Source organism: Salvelinus namaycush, chromosome 41, assembly GCF_016432855.1.
Source record: "Salvelinus namaycush isolate Seneca chromosome 41, SaNama_1.0, whole genome shotgun sequence".
In the NCBI taxonomy this organism is placed as follows: domain Eukaryota; kingdom Metazoa; phylum Chordata; class Actinopteri; order Salmoniformes; family Salmonidae; genus Salvelinus; species Salvelinus namaycush.
In genome coordinates this window covers 20611917-20632500 of record NC_052347.1, presented here as the reverse complement: position 1 = coordinate 20632500, position 20584 = coordinate 20611917, and the positions used below count along the sequence as shown (strand labels likewise).

The following is a 20584-nucleotide window of genomic DNA, read 5'->3' as shown; positions in this document are numbered from 1 at the left end:
CACCAGGCGATCTCAGAGGAAGGCCCAAAAAATTGTCAAAGGCCCCAGCCACCCCAGTCATAGACTGTTCTCTCTACTATCGCATGGCAAGCGGTACTGGAGTGCCAAGTCTAGGACAAAAAGGCTTCTCAACAGTTTTTACCCCCAAGCCATAAGACTCCTGAACAGGTAATCAAATGGCTACCCGGACTATTTGCATTGTGTGCCCCCCCAACCCCCCCAAACCCTCTTTTTACGCTGCTGCTACTCTCTGTTTATCATATATGCATAGTCACTTTAACTATACATTCATGTACATACTACCTCAATTGAGCCGACCAACCAGTGCTCCCGAACATTGGCTAACCGTGCTATCTGCATTGTGTCCCGCCACCCGCCAACCCCTCTTTTACGCTACTGCTACTCTCTGTTCATCATATATGCATAGTCACTTTAACCATATCTACATGTACATACTACCTCAATCAGCCTGACTAACCAGTGTCTGTATGTAGCCTCGTTACTTTTATAGCCTCGCTACTGTATATAGTCTGTCTTTTTACTGTTATTTTATTTCTTTACTTACCTATTGTTCACCTAACACCTTTTTTGCACTATTGGTTAGAGCCTGTAAGAAAGCATTTCACTGTAAGGTCTACACCTGTTGTATTCGGCGCACGTGACAAATAAACTTTGATTTGATTTGAAAATCAACGTCTCGCTTGCTGATATCGAGGGAATTCTGTGTTCGAGTTAACAACAGCAAACTAATCTGGATGCATGGATACAGTATCAGTCTCTGATTGGAGGGATTCTTCTACAATGTTATCTGTGCTAACAGACATTCCACAGCCAAATCTGACCTGGCAGGATAAGGATTATTTTGGTCCAAGAACTGGTATTTGGCTGAGGAAACTGCATCTCCCACAATGCAGGGGGCGCTGGGTGATGGATGCTGAACGGAGAGTAGCGGAGCGGCTGGAGAGGGCCGCCTGCGTGCAGGGCAGATGGGCGCTCACACAGCTCCTCCTGGTGTCCCTCTTTCCTCGTCTGCTGTTCCCGACTCCAGAGCCATGGGGATGGGGTGGGGGCGAGAGGGGGGAACATTTGGAGCTTTTGTGTTCTTGGAACCTGTTTTCACAGCGAGACTGTATCTGTGAATGTGTCCCACTCAGACCAGTCTGTTGGCCAGACCTTCCATTTGTTCCTCTGTCATCTAGCCTGCTGTGTTCTAGAGGGCCTTTTGGAACCTCTCTCTGATGGCTCTAAATCACAATAACACCATGACATCTCCTATGTGTCTATGGGAGTTTTAGACTTCAGCTGAGTGTTTTTCCCTGTCACTCTCTGTCTCTCTGCTCAATCCCCCCACTGTGTCTCTCCTGTGTTGTAGCTGACCTACCTGCCTCCTCCGTGGGGAGAGTGTGAGTCCAAGGCCCTAGACTCTGGCTTCTTCCAGGTCTATAGTGTGACAGCTTGCAGGATCGACTGTGAGACACGCTACATCGTGGAAAACTGTAACTGCAGGATGGTGCACATGCCCGGTAAGAGCACACACTTTCTTTCCCCTTTTCACACTAAACAAAACATGTGAATAGAGTCTGTAATATAGCATTGTCTGAGCCATGGGCAAAAGAAAAACAATAGTTTGGGCTATGGGCCATGTTTTTTCATCAAGGACTATTTGAAGACATAGAACAAGGTGAGGAAAGTTTGATAAAGGAGTTACAGTAGTTGTTGTGGTTGATAAAGTAATCTAAAGTCTGTGGTGGGTTTGAAAAGGTCAAAGAGCTGTAAGGTGTAAGGTCAAGATTTGTGTTGGTGTATTAAAGCTTTCTGCTCCAAGGCTTGTCTATCACCTTGCTCCACACAAAGCTCTATTTCTCTCTCACACTCTCTTTAGGTGTGGTAGATGTTTGCATGTTGCGAGTCTCCTTGACTGCTTCCACAGTAGGGTTGCAAAGGGATGGTATATTACTGGAAACGTTCACAGTTTACCATTAAACTATCAGAATGTTGGTGTCTTTCAAATATTTTGTGTAATCTGTCATAAAACATCTATTGTCCCTTGTGGGTACTCTAGATGATCCCAGGTGTTGTCTATGGCCCTCTGTGTGGCCGTTTCACATGCAGAATACATCACATCATTAAATAAGATGATTTTAAAATATCAACAAAAACAAAATAAATATGACAAAGTTGTAAAACAATATCATAAATATAAACCATCAACTTAGGGAATACCATTGGTGTTTAATATGAGAGTTTCATCATAATATCCTTTATCATTTTTTTACACACTAATTTATTTTACTATGTCAATATGTATTTGTTGTCAATGTTTTGGTGTCAAATTGGTGGCAGTCGTGAAGAAAAGTCAATAGTTGGAAGAGTTGCAGAGTTAATTGAAAATAATGCTTAGATGTTTAGATGCTTTTTTCACTAATTAGGCTGTTTTCTCTTGACCCATATGGTCTAGCTACTAGAAACTCATGGACAATATGGACACAGATTTGTGTTATTCAAGTTTAAATTACCAAAGTTCCGATAGATTGCCATAGATTTTCTGTTACTGAAGATTCCGGTAACTTTAGTAAATCTGTAACGTCCTGACCAGAGTTCTTATGTGTTTTGCTTGTTTAGTGTTGGTCAGGACGTGAGCTGGGTGGGAATTCTATGTTGTGTGTCTAGTTCGTCTGTTTCTGTGTTCAGCCTAATATGGTTCTCAATCAGAGACAGCTGTCAATCGTTGTCCCTGATTGAGAATCATATATAGGTGGCTTGTTTTGTGTTGGGGATTGTGGGTGGTTGTTTCCTGTGTCAGTGTTTGTGCCACACAGGACTGTGACGGTTAGGTTGTTTGTTATTTTGTATCGTGTCTATGTCTAACGTTAGTAGCTTGTGTATTGCACTTTCGTTTGTAGCTTCACGGTCGTTTGTTGTTTTGTATTAGTTTGTCAGTGTCTTGTCTTTGTGTTTATTAAATTCATGGAAAATTACCACACTGCACATTGGTCCTCCGATCCTTCTCTCCTCTCCTCGTCCGAGGAGGAGGAAGAGCTAGACTGCCGTTACAGAACCACCCACCTAACTCGGACCAAGCAGCGTGAGTACGAGCAGCAGCGGCCCACTACACAGGAATCCTGGACATGGGAGGAAATTCTGGAGGGTAAAGGACACTGGGCTCACATTGGAGAATATCGCCGCTCTCGGGAAGAGATGGAGGCAGCTAAAGCCCAGGAGCGGTGGTATGAGGAGGCAGCACGTAAGCGAGGCTGGAAACCCGAGAGGAAATCCCAAAAATTTCTTGGGGGGGGGGGGGGGGGCTAAAGGGTAGTGTGGCGAGAGCGGGAGTACGGGCAGACACTGTGTTATGCAGAAGAGCGCACGGTGTCTCCTGTACGTGTGCATAGCCCGGTGCGGGTCATTCCACCTCCCCGCACTGGGCGGGCTAGATTGAGCATTGAGCCAAGTGCCATGAAGCCGGCTCAACATATCTGGCCTCCAGTACGTCTCCTCGGGCCGGTGTACATGGCACCAGCCTTTACGTATGGTGTCCCCGGTTCGCCAACACAGCCCAGTGCGGGTTATTCCACCTCCCCGCACTGGATGGGCTACGGGGAGCATTCAACCAGGTAAGGTTGGGCAGGCTCGGTGCTCAAGGGAGCCAGTACGCCTCCACGGTCCGGTATATCCGGCGCCACTTTCCCGCCCCAGCCCAGTACCACCAGTGCCTACACCACGCACCAGGCCTACTGTGCGCCTCAGCAGGTCAGAGTCGGCCATCTGCCCAACGCCGCCTGCACTGCTCGTCTGCTCAACGCCGCCTGCACTGCTCGTCTGCCCCGCGCCGTCTGAGCCATCTGTCTGCCCAGCGCCGTCTGAGCCATCTGTCTGCCCAGCGCCGTCTGAGCCATCTGTCTGCCCAGCGCCGTCTGAGCCATCTGTCTGCCCAGCGCCGTCTGAGCCATCTGTCTGCCCAGCGCCATCTGAGCCGTCTGTCTGCCCAGCGCCGCTAGAGCCGTCCGTCAGTCAGGAGCCGCTAGAGCCGCCAGCCAGTCAGGAGCCGCTAGAGCCGCCAGCCAGTCAGGAGCCGCCAGAGCCGCCAGCCAGTCAGGAGCCGCCAGAGCCGCCAGCCAGTCAGGAGCCGCCAGAGCCGCCAGCCAGTCAGGAGCCGCCAGAGCCGCCAGCCAGTCAGGAGCCGCCAGAGCCGCCAGCCAGTCAGGAGCCGCCAGAGCCGCCAGCCAGTCAGGAGCCGCCAGATCCGCCAGCCAGTCAGGAGCCGCCAGAGCCGCCAGCCAGTCAGGAGCCGCCAGATCCGCCAGCCAGTCAGGAGCCGCCAGAGCCGCCAGCCAGTCAGGAGCCGCCAGAGCCGCCAGCCAGTCAGGAGCCGCCAGAGCCGCCAGCCAGTCAGGAGCCGCCAGAGCTGCCCTCCAGTCATGAGCTGCCCTCCAGTCATGAGCTGCCCTCCAGTCATGAGCTGCCCTCCAGTCATGAGCTGCCCTCCAGTCATGAGCTGCCACTCAGTCCGGTGCTGCCACTCAGTCCGGAGCTGCCCCTCTGTCCTGAGCTACCCCTCTGTCCTGAGCTACCTCTCTGTCCTGAGCTACCTCTCTGTCCTGAGCTACCTCTCTGTCCTGAGCTACCTCCTAAATCATGTGGGGGCCTTGGGGAGGATTCTTAGGCCAAGGTCGTGGGCGAGGGTCGCCACTCAAAGGACGCTAAGGAGGGGGACAAAGACAGTGGTGGAGTGGTGTCCTCGTCCGCCGCCGGAGCCGCCACCGCGGACAGATGCCCACCCAGACCCTCCCCTTGAGTTTTAGGGGTGCGTTCGGAGTCCGCACCTCAGGGGGGGGGGGGGGGGGGGTACTGTAACGTCCTGACCAGAGTTCTTATGTGTTTTGCTTGTTTAGTGTTGGTCAGGACGTGAGCTGGGTGGGAATTCTATGTTGTGTGTCTAGTTCGTCTGTTTCTGTGTTCAGCCTAATATGGTTCTCAATCAGAGACAGCTGTCAGTCGTTGTCCCTGATTGAGAATCATATATAGGTGGCTTGTTTTGTGTTGGGGATTGTGGGTGGTTGTTTCCTGTGTCAGTGTTTGTGCCACACAGGACTGTGACGGTTAGGTTGTTTGTTATTTTGTATCGTGTCTATGTCTAACGTTAGTAGCTTGTGTATTGCACTTTCGTTTGTAGCTTCACGGTCGTTTGTTGTTTTGTATTAGTTTGTCAGTATCTTGTCTTTGTGTTTATTAAATTCATGGAAAATTACCACGCTGCACATTGGTCCTCCGATCCTTCTCTCCTCTCCTCGTCCGAGGAGGAGGAAGAGCTAGACTGTCGTTACAAAATCACTGATAGCTTTGTAACCATATTCCACAGAATCTGAGCTGTTTATAGTTTGTTTTTCTCAAACTCATAAGTCATTCAGAGGTACTACATTTCATAAATATATCTAGCAGAAAAGCTGAATCTGAACTTTCCTCCCCTTCCTTCTGTGCTCCTTCTGTCCTTCTAGGTGATTCTCCATTCTGTACCCCTGAACAGTACAAAGACTGTGCCGAGCCTGCCCTTGGTAAGTCCACAATATGAATGCACACAAACGCACACACTTACATGTCTTTTTGTCAAGGTACTATGCAGCGCACAGACCCCCTCGCGCATTCAACATCGTCAAGTTTCTTTGTAGGCCTATTTGGCAGCAAAACTGTGAAGCCAGCTTTTTGAGTCTTAAATTAAAGAATGTGAAAAAATGTTGTGTCTGTTTGCTGCTTTTCATTAAATCATGCATAGCTGTTCTTTATATGGCCTAAAATACATTTATTTAGGCTATAGCAGTGATCACCAACCGGTTGATCGCGATCAACTGGTCGACCTCCAAGGCATTCCTAGTCTATCACCAAACATTTCTGTAAAAAACCCAACAATAAAGCCTTCGTTCCTATTTCTTTATTTGTTTCTCGCTGTTGGCGGTAGATGCAGTTGATTCAGCAGCCCTAGCTCCGGGAAGGCAAAGTGTCCACATTTTTTATAATTTCATGATTCTGAAGGTAGAACTCCACCTACCCAGCAGGCCCAGAGAGCAAATCAAGTGCACTTATAAGACTGTTTTTATGAGTAAGTACATTACATGTTTAAGTTGTTATCCGGCACTGTCAACACTTTGTTCAACATTTTTATGAGCCATAAAATGTACGTTCTCCCTACTTCCACTCACGCTACAACCAGCACTGCATCTGCCATAGATGAGCATAGCAAAGTGTTCCGATAAGCTTTGTTATTATTAGCGGCTTGTGTGTTATTTAATATCTGGGAATATTTCACTTTCTCTGGTCGTAGGAGTAACAACATGAATTGGTGCATGAGGCATAAATAATGCAGTGTGAATTGAGTTTTTACATCAGCTAAGGGAGGGAGAGCGGAGGGACGGTATTGTTGAGTCAAATGAGAGGCAGCTTCACCGCTGCTCCCTCCCTCCCCTCAGACTGACTATCAGATGCTGGCCATCAGTCCAGTAAAAACATATATACAGTATATGTTATATATAAAACATATCTATATATATATATTATACTCACTCAGCTGTGCCTCGAAAGTAATACAATACAACAATACAACAAATGATCATGTACCAGTGTGATCATATACCATTTAAAAATATATATAATTTCAAAATTGGCAGGGCAATTCAAGCATAGCCAAAATGCAGTGATAATGTATTGGGCCTATAGCCTACAGCACAAACCTCATTGCTACAGAACAGTTTTAATTGGTTAATGTTGCATAGGCTTAAGTTTTTTAAGTCATGTTTAAAAAATACATCTGCGGTAGATCTCGGCTTGCATTATAGTGCAGTAGGCTATACATTGCACAAGAAGAGTATAAGCTATTTTAAGAGATTTAAGAGAATGAATGCAAATGTATGCTGCTCATGAACAATAACTAGGCCTAATTGATTACCTTTGAAACTCTCCTCTTTGAACTGCCGGATCTGAATAAATGTGTTGGATGGATGGCTTCGATAGTCCAGCAATCAAATTGCATGTCGTTCATATGCTAATAATCCAAATATTGTGCTTAAAAAGATCTTGCACCGCTACCCTCCTCATTCCTTATTCTTAGAGGTCAGAGAAAGCTACAGTGGAACCCGAGTTTATCCTCTGGGTGCGTGGAAAAAATATCCTGCTGCATGAAGGCTACCCCTACAGACAGGAACGACAGACATAAGTCCTTCTGGAAGTGCACCGAATATCACACTGTTGAAACGCCGACGTCACATAACCCTGAATGATGAGGTTACAGTGTCTGGATACCTGGTTCTTTCAGTGCCCGGAACATCAACTGGAGGACCCCCTCACATACTTTCAGTCAATATGGGTTGGGGAGAAAGTCGGACTCACTGGAAGAAAGCCAATGTTTCCCAGATGTATGGCTTGTTTAACATAATAATAGCTTTATTATTATTTTTCTTACTATTGAGGACATCATGCCCAAGGCCAAATATTATGCTTCTATCTATTTTTTTATTTTTTATTTTGGTGCTGCTACGATGCTGTCCTGCAAGACTTGGCAAAGACCAACAATGGAGTGGAGAGCTGGCATTGAACTTTTTTGTTGAATCTTGGCGCTACCCACCCCACCATTTGGAAGTTCATCGAGACATTGCAACGACAGCAGCAAGGAGGTGAAATGAGAAGGGAGCAGCAACTTGCTGGCATTCCACCGCCATGGCAAAGACCCTGCTACCATAAGCAACAGAAGGATCTGAAGTCGCTGGTTGAGAAGTAGCCTACACCACGACTCAACGGATGGAGTCTTACCTGAAGAGCGTTGCCTACACTTTCAAGTAGCAGTTGTGAATACTCCAAAGTCCATCTGAGAGAAATGAGCACCTAGTCTACTTGGACACTTCTTCAAGTTCAACCCTTTCAATGACTCCAAAAACCTTATGAGACCAGAACACTAAGCACATTCTTGGATGATTTGTGAACTTGTTTTTATGGAGCTTGATTGTCAAAAACTCTTGTATTTTTTTGGTTATTTGAAAAAAATATTTTAGGCCTACTTATTTTAGCCCCATAATTTTTTGTATTTTGCTAAGCTTTTTTGTTGATAAATAAATGTTTTATAGTAAATGGTTGGTGTTAGTGGATGGTGTAAAAACTAGAGAAAACCAAAAGCCATGATTTAAAATGAAAATAGATTGTAGAAACTAGATATAGGTCTAGATATAGTATAGGCTGTTTTTAGCCTTCAGCCTTTATATAACCATATGAATGAATTGATATCCACTCAGTGGTCAGTTTATTAGGTACATCCATCTAGTACCGGGTCGGACCCACCTTTGCCTACAGAACAGCCTGAATTCTTTGAGGAATGGAACCGTTGCTCAATTGGTATCAAGGGACCTAACGTGTACCAGGAAAATATTCCCCAGACGTTTACACCAACGCTACCAGCCAGTATCCTTGATATCACGTGACTCACTGTCTGTAGGAGTGAACCAATTTTGTGAATGGGATGGTGTACCTAATAAACAATATTCTACCCATATGAACACATTTATTTTAGGCTATAACTGAACCAATTTCTGTAGGTGTCACACCCTGGCCTTAGTTATCTTTGTTTTCATTATTATTTTAGTTAGGTCAGGGTGTGACATGGGGAATGTATGTGTTTTGGTTTGTCTAGGGGTTTGTACGTTTAATGGGTCAGTGTCTTGTCTAGGTGTTTGTATGTCTATGGCTGCCTAGATTGGTTCTCAATTAGAGGCAGCTGTGGTTTATTGTCTCTGATTGAGAGCCATATTTAAGGCAGCCATAGGCATTTGGGTTTTGTGGGTAATTGTCTATGTTGAACGTTTGTTGCTTGTCTATGCACTTACGTCGTTAGCTTCACGGTCGTTTGTTGTTTTGTTTAGTTTGTATTCAGTGTTCGTTTCGTGTTTTTCCCTTCTCTGAATAAAAGAGAATGTATTTTGCACACGCTGCGCCTTGGTCCTCTCTCTCACCCATAGACGATCGTGACAGTAGGCAATATAGCCTATACAACAGGGATCATCAACTAGATTTTTTTCTTGAGCGGATGGTTTGGGGGCCGGAACAAAATTACAAATAATTTGTAGATTGCAAATTGACCGCAATATGCCCAAACAAATATGTTTCATTTCAAACCTTGCTTACATTTGTATACGATGTGTCTCTCTATTACGCATGGGACTACTTTGGAACAGATTTCTAAAATTAAAATCACTTGGAGCTTATTTCCTGGTGTTTTTACAGTCTTTGATGTCCAACAATAAAAATACATTAAAAAAATTGGGTGGCCAAATTATGCCCATGGCCGCCAGTTGGGGAGCCCTGCTATACAATATTCTGCCCATATGAACAAATACAATAGCCATACATGATTTAATGAAAAGCGGTAAACATACATATTTAATAACAGACTCATAGTTAACAACAACAACATGGTTTCACATTCTTTAATAACAGACTCATAAACACAATCACACAACAGGCTAGAGTGCAGGCTGTACAGCGCACTTCACAGCTTCCCCGGTGCTTCACAACTTCCCCAGGAAACTCGTAGTCTCAAGTGGACAAAAGAGTAGTGTTCGTGGTAAAATATTATGCGTTGCTGCAGTGCTTCGTATTAATAGAATACTTACTGGGAGTGCAACACCTCCCTCCTCCTCTCTCTCACGCCTCCTCTTGTTTTTGCTGTTTGGTTTGATTCGGCAGAAATCATTTGACATCATAGCATTCCTGTTTCTCCATGGGCTAGGGGACATAAAGATAGCATGAAGGAAAGGCATAGGTACATTGAGTCAACACAAGTGTCTTATCAATTACTAAAAGATTTGACACATTCTGTATTAGTTAGCACACATGTATTATTGATCATTTATAGAGAATACAGAGGTTCTCTCGTTGTGCTGGTTGGCCCTGGTATATAGGATTAGTATTTACTCAGCTGTGTTTTTCTTCCTTTAAAAAAGCCAGGTCTAGAAGCCTCCCTCGGTTCATTTTACTTTCATACTGTACTGTATATATTACAAATAAGGAATATGTGTATATCTGTGTGTGTTGAGAGGAGGGGGAGCTGTATGCATTCACATACAGTAGAATCATTCACATACAGTAGGATCATTCACATACAGTAGAATCATTCACATACAGTAGAATCATTCACATACAGTAGGATCATTCACATACAGTAGGATCACTCACATACAGTAGGATCATTCACATACAGTAGGATCATTCACATACAGTAGGATCACTCACATACAGTAGGATCATTCACATACAGTAGGATCATTCACATACAGTAGGATCACTCACATACAGTAGGATCATTCACATACAGTAGGATCTCATTTTGTGCCTAAGCCCATCTATATTGAACTGTAAAACTGGGATATTAACTTTTTATTCTCACTTTCCCTGGCTCGTCCACTGTAATTAGGCAATGTGTCTCAAATAAAGAGGCTATGAAGCCAAGGTATGCTATACTGGGACTGTGGAGAGCTAGAGTACCCTCTTGTGCTTGGTCCATCCTGGCCAGCTCCCTCTCGCACCCTCTCGCTCCTCCTGAATTGGTTTAATTTGAAATGGCTGTGCTTATTCCATCCAAGACACAGACCCAATAATTCTATGCAAATCAGTTCCTAGTTCGACTGTGAACCAATTTGATATACCCACCGTTTTCACTTAGTCAAGTTTGAAGTTGTTCTTTTTTTAAACCAACGTGTCAGTCAGGAAGTTTGGGAGACAGAAACAGTGTGGCTGCTGTTTTAATGGAAGACAGCTGCATCTGTTCTCACTGAAGGGTCCTGTGACTAGATTACAGAGGAACACAGAAATCTTCTCTGTGCCTAATTATACACACTGAGGAAGACACAGACAGTTGTTGTCCTGTGAAATGTCGACTTGGATAGCATTGCCCACAGTAACGTAATCATACAATCACATTACTAGCGTAATCGTTTTAGAAATGCGGTTTCATTGCAGGATGAATGACAGAAGATCCTCTCATCTCACATAATGGTTTTAAACCAAACCTACAATTAAAGGATTAGCTTGTCTCAGGCTTGAACAACTGCTAGCTTAAATATAACATTCTGTTCACAGCCAAAGACAGGGTAATGGAGAGTGTTAAGTCATTAAAAACACTATTTCTTAATAAGCTTGGAAATATGAAATAAAGCAGATGATTTGGTTAGAATAATTGTTTTTGACAGAGATGAGACGGTGGATAGAGAGAGAGAAATAGAGAGAGAAAGACAGAACGATAGAGGGAGAGAGAGCGAAGGAAATAGAGAGAGAGGTAGGGAAGAAGAGGAAAGAGAGTAAGATTGTGATGTGGGGAGAGAGAGAAATAGAAAGAGGGAGAGAGTGTGTAAATCAGGGTTATGAATGCACACTGCTACCCGGATCCAATAACCCCTTATTTGAATGAGAATGAAAAGCGACTGAGGTGCCATATTGAATTTCCTGTTGCAATTACGTGACCACTTGGCCCTGAAGGATATTAGTAATCCAAGGGAGACTCCGCCCTGCCCAGGGCGAGCTGGGGAGACTGCCATACTATTGTCACAGTGAGGGATTAGGGTTGGGAGATCAGATTTGATATTTTTATGCATTAAAGGAACATAGCAGCAGGCTAGAATGTGTTGAGAATGTGAGTGAGACTGGTTATTGTCAGAGGAAATTGATTTGGATAGGACCAGACAGATTAGACTAGTATTTTTATACTTCCAGGAATGGATAGAAATGTCTGGAAAATACATTCCTGTGTATTTCATGAGGGCATTTACAGTGTCCACAGTTGTTGAGGGTAATAGTTCATTTACAATCGGTATAAACTATGAGAATAGAAAGGTTCAGAACTTTTGTGAAGCATCACAGCACAGTTGAAAAAGAAATGGCAAATGGAAATCCAATATAGATGGTGTGAAGAGATAGATGGGAGGGGTTGAATGGAGCTGAAGGGTGGGACTAATAACAACAAGATAACAAATGTAAAATATGCTGTGTCTGTAAAATGTATATAGGTTCAGAACTTTTGTGAAACAGCACAGTTAAAAATATATGGCAAATAGAAATCAAACTGGATGAACATTAGAAGATAGATCAAATCAAATTTGTATTAGTCACATGCGCCGAATACCACAACAGTGAAATGCTTACTTACGAGCCACAACTAACAATGCAATTAATTATTTGTATTTTTTTTAGATATATTAAAAATATTAAAAATGTATATTTTTTAAATAAAAAAATATGAATAAGAGTAAGAAATAAAAGTAACAAGTAATTAAAGAACAGCAGTAAAATAACAATAGCGAGAATATATACAGGGGCGTACCGGTACAGAGTCAATGTGCGGGGGCACCAATTAGTCAAGGTAATATGTACATGTAGGTAGAGTTATTAAAGTGACTTTGCATAGATGATAACAACAGAGAGTAGCAACAGTGTAAATAGTCTGGGTAGCCATTTGATTAGATGTTCAGGAGTCTTATGGCTTGGGGGTAGAAGCTGTTTAGAAGCCTCTTGGACCTAGACTTGGTGCTCCGGTACTGCTTGCCGTGCGGTAGCAGAGAGAACAGTCTATGACTAGAGTGGCTGGAGTCTTCTTCTGACACCGGCTGGTATAGAGGTCCTGGATGACTGGACCCTATGCACTACCCTCTGTAGTGCCTTGCAGTTACCATACCAGGCAGTGATGCAACCAGTCAAGATGCTCTCAATGGTGCAGCTGTAGAACCTTTTAAGGATCTGAGGACCCATGCCAAATCTTTTCAGTCTCCAGAGGTTTTGTTGTGCCCTCTTCACGACTGTCTTGGTGTGCTTGGACCATGTTAGTTTGTTGGTGATGTGGACACTAAGGAACTTGAAGCTTTCAACCTGCTCCACTACAGCCCCGTCAATGAGAATGGGGGCGTGCTCGGCCCTCTTTTTCCTGTAGTCCACAATTATCTCCTTTGTCTTGATCACGTTGAGGGAGAGGTTGTTGTCCTGGCCCCACATGGCCAGGTCTCTGACCTCCTCCCTATAGGCTGTCTCGTCGTTGTCGGTGATCAGGCCTACAACTGTTGTGTCATCTGCAAACTTAATGATGGTGTTGGAGTCGTGCCTCGCCGTGCAGTCATGAGTGAACAGGGAGTACAGGAGGGGGCTGAGCACGCAGCCCTGAGTGGCTCCTGTGTTGAGAATCAGCGTGGCGGATGTGTTGTTACCTACCCTTACCACCTGGGGACGGCCCGTCAGGAAGTCCAGGATCCAGTTGCAGAGGGAGGTGTTTAGTCCCAGGGTCCTTAGCGTAGTGATGATCTTTAAGGGCACTATGGTGTTGAACCCTGAGCTGTAGTCAATGAACAGCATTCTCACATAGCTGTTCCTTTTGTCGAGGTGGGAACGGGCAGTTTGGAGTGCAATAGAGATTGCATCATCTGTGGATCTGTTGGGGCAGTATACAAATTGGAGTGGGTCTAGGGTTTCTGGGATAATAGTGTTGATGTGAGCCATGACCAGCCTTTCAAAGCACTTCATGGCTACAGACGTGGGTGCTACGGGTTGGTAGTCATTTAAGCAGGTTACCTTAGTGTTCTTGTGCACAGGGACTATGGTGGTCTGCTTGAAACATGTTGGTATTACAGACTTGGTCAGGGAGAGGTTGAACATGTCAGTGAAGACTCTTGCCAGTTGGTCAGCGCATGCTCGCAATACACATTCTGGTAATCCGTCTGGCCCTGCAGCCTTGTGAATGTTGACTTTTTTTAAAGGTCTTACTCACATTGGCTGCGGAGAACGTGATCACACAGTCTTCCAGAACAGCTGGTGCTCTCATGCATGTTTCAGTGTCATTTGCCTCGAAGCAAGCATAGAAGTAGTTTAGCTCGTCTGGTAGGCTCGTGTCACTGGGCAGCTCTCGGCTGTGCTTCCCTTGGAGAGGTTGAGGGTAGAGGAAGGACAGGACTAAAAACAAACATAATATAACTATTGTAAAATAGATTGTGTCCGTAAAAGGTCTATAGTGTGTATAAGCCGGAATTAAAAGCCTAAGTGTTGTTGTTCGTTAGTTTACTCCAATTAGGGGAGGGGTGGTAGGGTTAGCGGAAAATAATAAAGGAAATATATTTTTAAAGGTATATGTATGTATTTATGTGTGTGTGTGTGTATGTACAGTGCCAGTTAAAAGTTTGGGCACACCTACTCAATCAAGTGTTTTTCTTTATTGTTAATATTTTCTACATTATAGAATAATAGTGAAGACATCAAAACTATGAAATAACACATATGGAATCATGTAGTAACCAAAAAAGTGTTTAACAAACCAAAATATATTTTATATTTGAGATTCTTCAAAGTAGCCACCCTTTGCCTTGATGACAGCTTTGCACACTCTTGGCATTCTCTCAACCAGCTTCATGAGGAATGCTTTTCCAACACTCTTGAAGGAGTTCCCACATATGCTGAGCACTTGCTGGAAGCTTTTCCTTCACTCTGTGGTCCAACTCATCCCAAACCATCTCAATTGGGTTGAGGTCGGGTGATTGTGGAGGCCAGGTCATCTGATGTAGCACTATCATTTGTTTTCAACAGGACAATGACCCCAAACACACCTCCAGGCTGTGTAAGGGCAATTTGACCCTTATAAGACCCTCTCCTTATAAGAGTCAAATTGCCCTTACACAGCCTGGAGGTGTGTTTGGGGTCATTGTCCTGTTGAAAACAAATGATAGTCCCACTAAGCGCAAATGGAAAAGCATTCCAGGTGAAGGTGGTTGAGAGAATGCCAAGAGTTTGTAAAGCTGTCATCAAGGCAAAGGGTGGCTACTTTGAAGAATCTAATATATAAAATCATATTTTCATTTGTTTAACACTTTTTTTGGTTTATACATGATTCCATGTGTGTTATTTCATAGTTTTGCTGTCTTCACTATTATTCTACAATGTAAAAAATAAAGAAAAACACGTGAATGAGTAGGTGTGTCCAAACTTTTGACTGGTACTGTACACATTTACAAAAAAAATATATGGGGGATTGGAAATGATAAATACAATTCTATTGATGGAAGCTACAATCTATCTGCAATATTAAATCTACCCCATAAAAAAAAATTCAGTAGCAATTAGACTAACCCCCCTTCAGTATGTACAAATAGATCATCCTGGAAGCAGAAGGATCAACATTTATTTTCTCCCATCATTATGTCTTTAGTACACTGTCCCAGGTAAAACATGTATACTGTTAAATAGACTCTGACATTTCTGCTAAGTGCATCAAGACGTACGGCCATTCTGAAGTATATACTGTAGGGAATGCTGTTGAGATGGGTGTGTGTTTGTGTGTGTACCCTCAGTTGCCCTCAAACTAAGGTCAACTCTCCCTCTCCTCTCTCTCCCCATCCTCACCCATTACCCCTCTTCCCTCCCTCTCCCCCATCCTCGCCCATTACCCCTCTTCCATCCCTCCCTTCATCCTCTCCTTCATGTCTCCCTGTCTTCTCTACTGTAGCCAAGTTGTCAATGCTGGAGAGTAGTAACTGCATCTGTAGGACACCATGCAACATGACACGCTACAACAAGGAGCTGTCCATGGTCAAGATCCCCAGTAAGACCTCAGCACGCTACCTGGAAAAGAAGTTCAACCGCTCTGAGAAATACATCACGTAAGTACCTGCCTATAGGAGGCTCCAGAGGAACAGATGAATGCATTAGAAGGAAAAATCTAATATACATCAGCCTACAGTATCACATATATTATATGTAGTAATAGTAAGGAGTGTGTGGGTGGAAAGTGAAGATATTACACTGAGATGTCTTTGACGCTCAGACTAATGGGAAAGAGAACTGGAAGCCTGGTATTGAAGAGATCCGTCATGTTATCATATAATGTGGTTTTGATGATAATAACAATAGGCATTTTCTAGTGGATGCAGTCATCAGTTGAGATGCTACTCTACTAATGACATCGTATGGGACATATGGTTCAGTGTAGAAGAATAAGTACCCTTACTTATGGCAATTGATAATACAACTATTGATATAGTAGGTATAGTATGCCCTGTATGTCTATTTCCCCATTGACAGAAAGATAAACAAACTTTGAAAAGACTGATGGATAATAATACTTTAAAAAAATACAATTAAAAAAACTGATGGATTTAGACTGACGGCCTGAAGAATGACTGATGACTTACCAGTGCATTGATTGATAGTTAAATAGGATGACAATATCAAGATAAATGTATTGTCTTCTCTTTAACATGATTGAAGTGTTATCTGATCTTATCGATGTCTCTCTTTCAGGGATAACATCCTAGTCCTGGATGTGTTCTTTGAGGCCTTGAACTATGAGACCATTGAGCAGAAGAAAGCCTACGAAGTGGCAGGCTTACTTGGTATAGTCAACTATCTAGCTATTACCTACCTATCTTCTTCCCCTCTCTCTCTCTCTCTCGCTCTGGCTCTCGCTCTCCATCTCCTCTCTCTCTCTCTCCACTCTCTCTCTCTCTAAAATTCAAATTAAGATACATTTAATTAAATAAAAAATAAGATTATAAAAAGAAAAAGAAAGAATGGCTAATAAATAAAGAACAACATGTACATGGATGATGGTTACACTATATATTACTGTCAGTTATATTCAATGTAAATACTTCAGGGAATTAATGGTTATGGGAAGTCAGGCTATGACAATCATCCTCAGGCTATGGCAATCACATACATACTGTATCTGGCAGTAATATGTGCGGTTTTTCCCTCCCCGAGAATAATGTCATTAGTAAATGAACAGAAGTTGGGAATTGATTGAGATATTTTCTTGAAAAAGATGATCTTATTTGGGAGTATTTCTCAGGAAAAAGTGCGTCTCAGTCTCTACCTCCCCTGTAATGCAGTGACCACATAGATGCTCTTCTTTGGGTAGCCATGTCTTTTTGTGTCTCCCTTTTTCTATAGCCAGTTGGTATTCCTTGAGCCTGTATTTTGTCAGGATCTGTCTCTGTTTTGTATCTCTGACAGAGTAGAGATATTCTGTGTTTTTGTATTCTGTTTTGAGGGCCAAATAGCAATTTAGTTTATTCAGTATTTTTGTTTAATTTTCCCAATTTGTCAAATAAGAGGTTTTTATTTCTGTAACAATTGGATTGATTTCCCTGTGTGTTTGGATAATAGAGTTGTTTAGTGTTTTCAATAGCTGGCATAGGGGATTCTTTTCAGGGTTCAGCTCTTGGGTTTCCAGTGCTTGCTAGCTCTCTCTCTCGCGCGCTCGCTCTTTCTCTCCTCTCTCTAACTGTGTATTGTTGATCTTCCAGGTGATATAGGTGGTCAGATGGGTCTGTTCATCGGGGCCAGTATCCTTACCATCCTGGAGCTATTTGACTACGCCTATGAGGTCAGACATGGAACACACACCATGTAGAAACTTCCAAACACACACATTCTCACAAACACATTATCAAACACTCTCACAGACAGTTATGTTTGGCGGAAGAAATAATAACTAAAACATGAATAACAATTCATATCAGAGACACCAGTCTAATCGGTTACACACACATTTCTCTACAGACTCAAGGCCAATCACACACACACATATTCACATTCACATTTAAATGGTTGAGACAAAAGAGACCATATTGCCATATATCTGTCTGGGCTGAGTGATTGAGGTGCGTCTTTTCATTAAGTCAGCTCAGCCGTTGGTCTCTCTCTCCTACTGCTTTGGTCTGCTTGGAGCTCTGCCAAGGACAAACCAGTCCTTCTGTGCCCTCTGGGCTTTAGAAATACACATGAGAAGTATTTATTTTCAAACCTTTCTCATGTTTTAATGGGGAGCCTGTGCGGGGTGTTTTGTCGCAGACAGAGAGAGCTGCTGCTCTGGCTGTGGTTTTAAAGACCGCCACTAAAATAACAGCCTCGGTGACGTTTGGCCTTGAGTCAAGATATTATTACATATGCTGATGCCTAGTCACTTTACCATGCCTTCATGTACATATCTACCTCAAATACCTGGTACCCCTGCACAGTGATCCGGTTCTGGTACTCCCTGTACATAGCTCCATTCTTGTGTATTGTATTCCTCTTACGTTACTAGTTTTCTTTTTATTATTATTTTTTTAACTCTGCATCGTTGGGAAGAGCTCGTAAGCAAGCATTTCACGGTAAAGTCTACACCTGATGTATTATTTATGGTGCCAATTATAACAGTTAAAATTCACCTTAAACTAATCATTTTGTGATACTGTGTATGTCCTTATGACCCTGATAATGTGTGTTACATATATATGTTGTCAGGTGGTGAAGGACAAGTTGCTGGACCTACTGAGCCGAGACGACGAGGAGGAGAGCCACGGAGAGGACGTGGTAAGGTCATCAGGTTAATCAGATGACAAACTGGACTGTCACACTGTTTGGAAAATGTTTTATATTGTATTTATGGCTTAGCATCCAGCTAAACCTCAATATGATTTATGTTATTCTGTGCCAGACAGCTATCCCAATGTAATTCTCAGTTATTGACAAGAAAGGAGATGAGATCTCTCCTACTGAATCGTGTCAAAATGTCACTCAGTGTATTTTAATTTTAATTAACCAGGTAAGTTGAATGAGAACACATTCTCACATACAGCAACGACCTGGGGAATAGTTAAAGGGGAGAGGATGGATGAGCCAATTGGATAATTAGGTGTCCATGATGGCATGAGGGCCAGATTGGGTATGTAGCCAGGACACCAGGGTTAACACCCCTACTCTTACGATAAGTGCCATAAGATTGTTAGTGACCACAGAGAGTCAGGACACCCTTTTAACATCGCATCTTAAAGATGGCACTCTGCACAGGGTAATGTCCCCAATCACTGCCCTGGGACATTGGGATCTTTTTTCAGACCAGAGGAAAGAGTGCCTCCTATTGGCCCTCCAACACCACTTCCAGCAGCATCTGATCTCCCATCCATGACAAACCCTGCTTAGCTTCAGTGGCAAGCCAGCAGTGGGGTGCAGTGTAGACGTGTGCATGTGTATAAGTGTACTACACGCATATGTGTGTGTCACCCTACCTCAGAGTTCCTGTGACCCGGTGGCGAACCACTCGGAGGCCATCAGCCACACGGTGAGCGTCCCCCTACAGACCACCCTGGGCACGCTGGAGGAGATCGCCTGCTGAGCCCCCAGCCCAGCTCCACACACACACCAGGCAAGGCCACTGTGAGCCACCACCACACGGGGAGCCAGTGAGCAGCAGCCTCTTCCACAGGCTACCAGGACAGAATGATAGTGACTTTGGTGTTGAGAATGGGTGGCTGGTCAGAGGAAAGGGTGGCTGGGTTGGGCTAGACTGGGCTGGGCCTCCCCTCCACACTGTCACTGCAGCACTAATGGGGATTAAGGAGCTGTCACCTGGACTTACTGGTGCTCTCTGTTACTGGAACTGTTACTGTACTGCTGGAGGAGGACAGCCGCCTCCCCTCCCCCTCACGTGCTCATCTACCTGACTCATAGGTCTTCTCCAGTTCACAGACAGACAGACTACACTGTAAACCTAACGGGAAGGGACTCATCTCTGTCCTAGACATGTGTATTCACTAGTCACCCATCGGTCAGTGCTGCCAGACATTGTACCATAACAGTTGCTGTGAACTGTCCAAGTTGCATGCGCTGCTTCCTCTTGGAGACGGTTTCTCTCTTTGGTGATGCTGATTGGCTGACACTGGACTGAAGTGGTGCTTTACTGTACATTTGCCCTGTTTCTCTCTCTCTCTGTCATTCTCTCTCTCTCTCCGTGGCCTATGAAAGGAGGCCAGCTATAGAAATAGAATGTATAGATTGAACATGGTTCACTATAACATATTTCATATGACACATCCATCTAAGGCAGTTCCATTTTGTTGATGCACTGTTTTCTTAGGTGGCAAGTTGTATATCTACGGGAAGGGGTGTTGGGACTGTATTTGCATTCATATTGGGAAAACATGAGCATTCTAAAGAATCAATTCCAAAATGACTGTTTTGCGTTCGGTTATTTATTTTGTTGTTTAATGCATCCGTTCTATTGATTCCACTCCTATCAATTTACCACAAGGTTAGTACGCCGAGGCAAGGCAGGGTACTGAGCTGCTTCTTAACAACATATTAAACAGGTGCCATATTCCTATGTGTAAACTCATTTAAATTATTAAACGCTTGCCTCTTGGCGGCAGCGCCTCAGAGGGGTTAAAGCACTCATTGATGACTGAGGCTGAGCCAAAACCAGAGAGGTGGAGTATGACATTGTTTACCTGGCAGAATAGAAGCAGAGTACAAATGTCGCTCATAAATGAACATGCTGAGGGGGTTTAGTTTCATTTCATCTGCATGATGTGGGTGTGTTGTCTGGTGAGAACTGATGGACTCCCAACTCATCATATTTTACATAATGGTCTTGGCCCTTACATGGAGATAGCCCAGCTAGAAATTGAATTGAACATTGAATTTCCATGATAATCACGGTTCTATTAATGGAAATAATGTTTGGATGATAAAAATTGCACCGATGTAGATTCAGATGAGGGGAAATGATCTTCTGATTCATTTGAGGATACATGGTGTGTTG

The 20584-nt window shown here is 43.7% G+C and overlaps 1 protein-coding gene across 2 annotated transcripts in view; it reads left to right on the top strand.

Moving 5' to 3' along the window:
- The window catches only part of asic2 (acid-sensing (proton-gated) ion channel 2), a 424410-nt gene extending 405211 nt beyond the window's left edge, over positions 1-19199 (top strand). For both annotated transcript variants that reach the window (XM_038980976.1, XM_038980975.1), the window contains exons 4-10: positions 1373-1523; positions 5496-5552; positions 15506-15659; positions 16300-16391; positions 17307-17386; positions 18289-18357; positions 19058-19199. In XM_038980976.1, the coding sequence (XP_038836904.1) occupies positions 1373-1523; positions 5496-5552; positions 15506-15659; positions 16300-16391; positions 17307-17386; positions 18289-18357; positions 19058-19159 (705 nt within the window). In that variant the 3' untranslated portion in view covers positions 19160-19199. The remainder of the gene's footprint in view (positions 1-1372; positions 1524-5495; positions 5553-15505; positions 15660-16299; positions 16392-17306; positions 17387-18288; positions 18358-19057) is intronic.
- The last annotated feature ends 1385 nt before the right edge of the window (positions 19200-20584 follow it).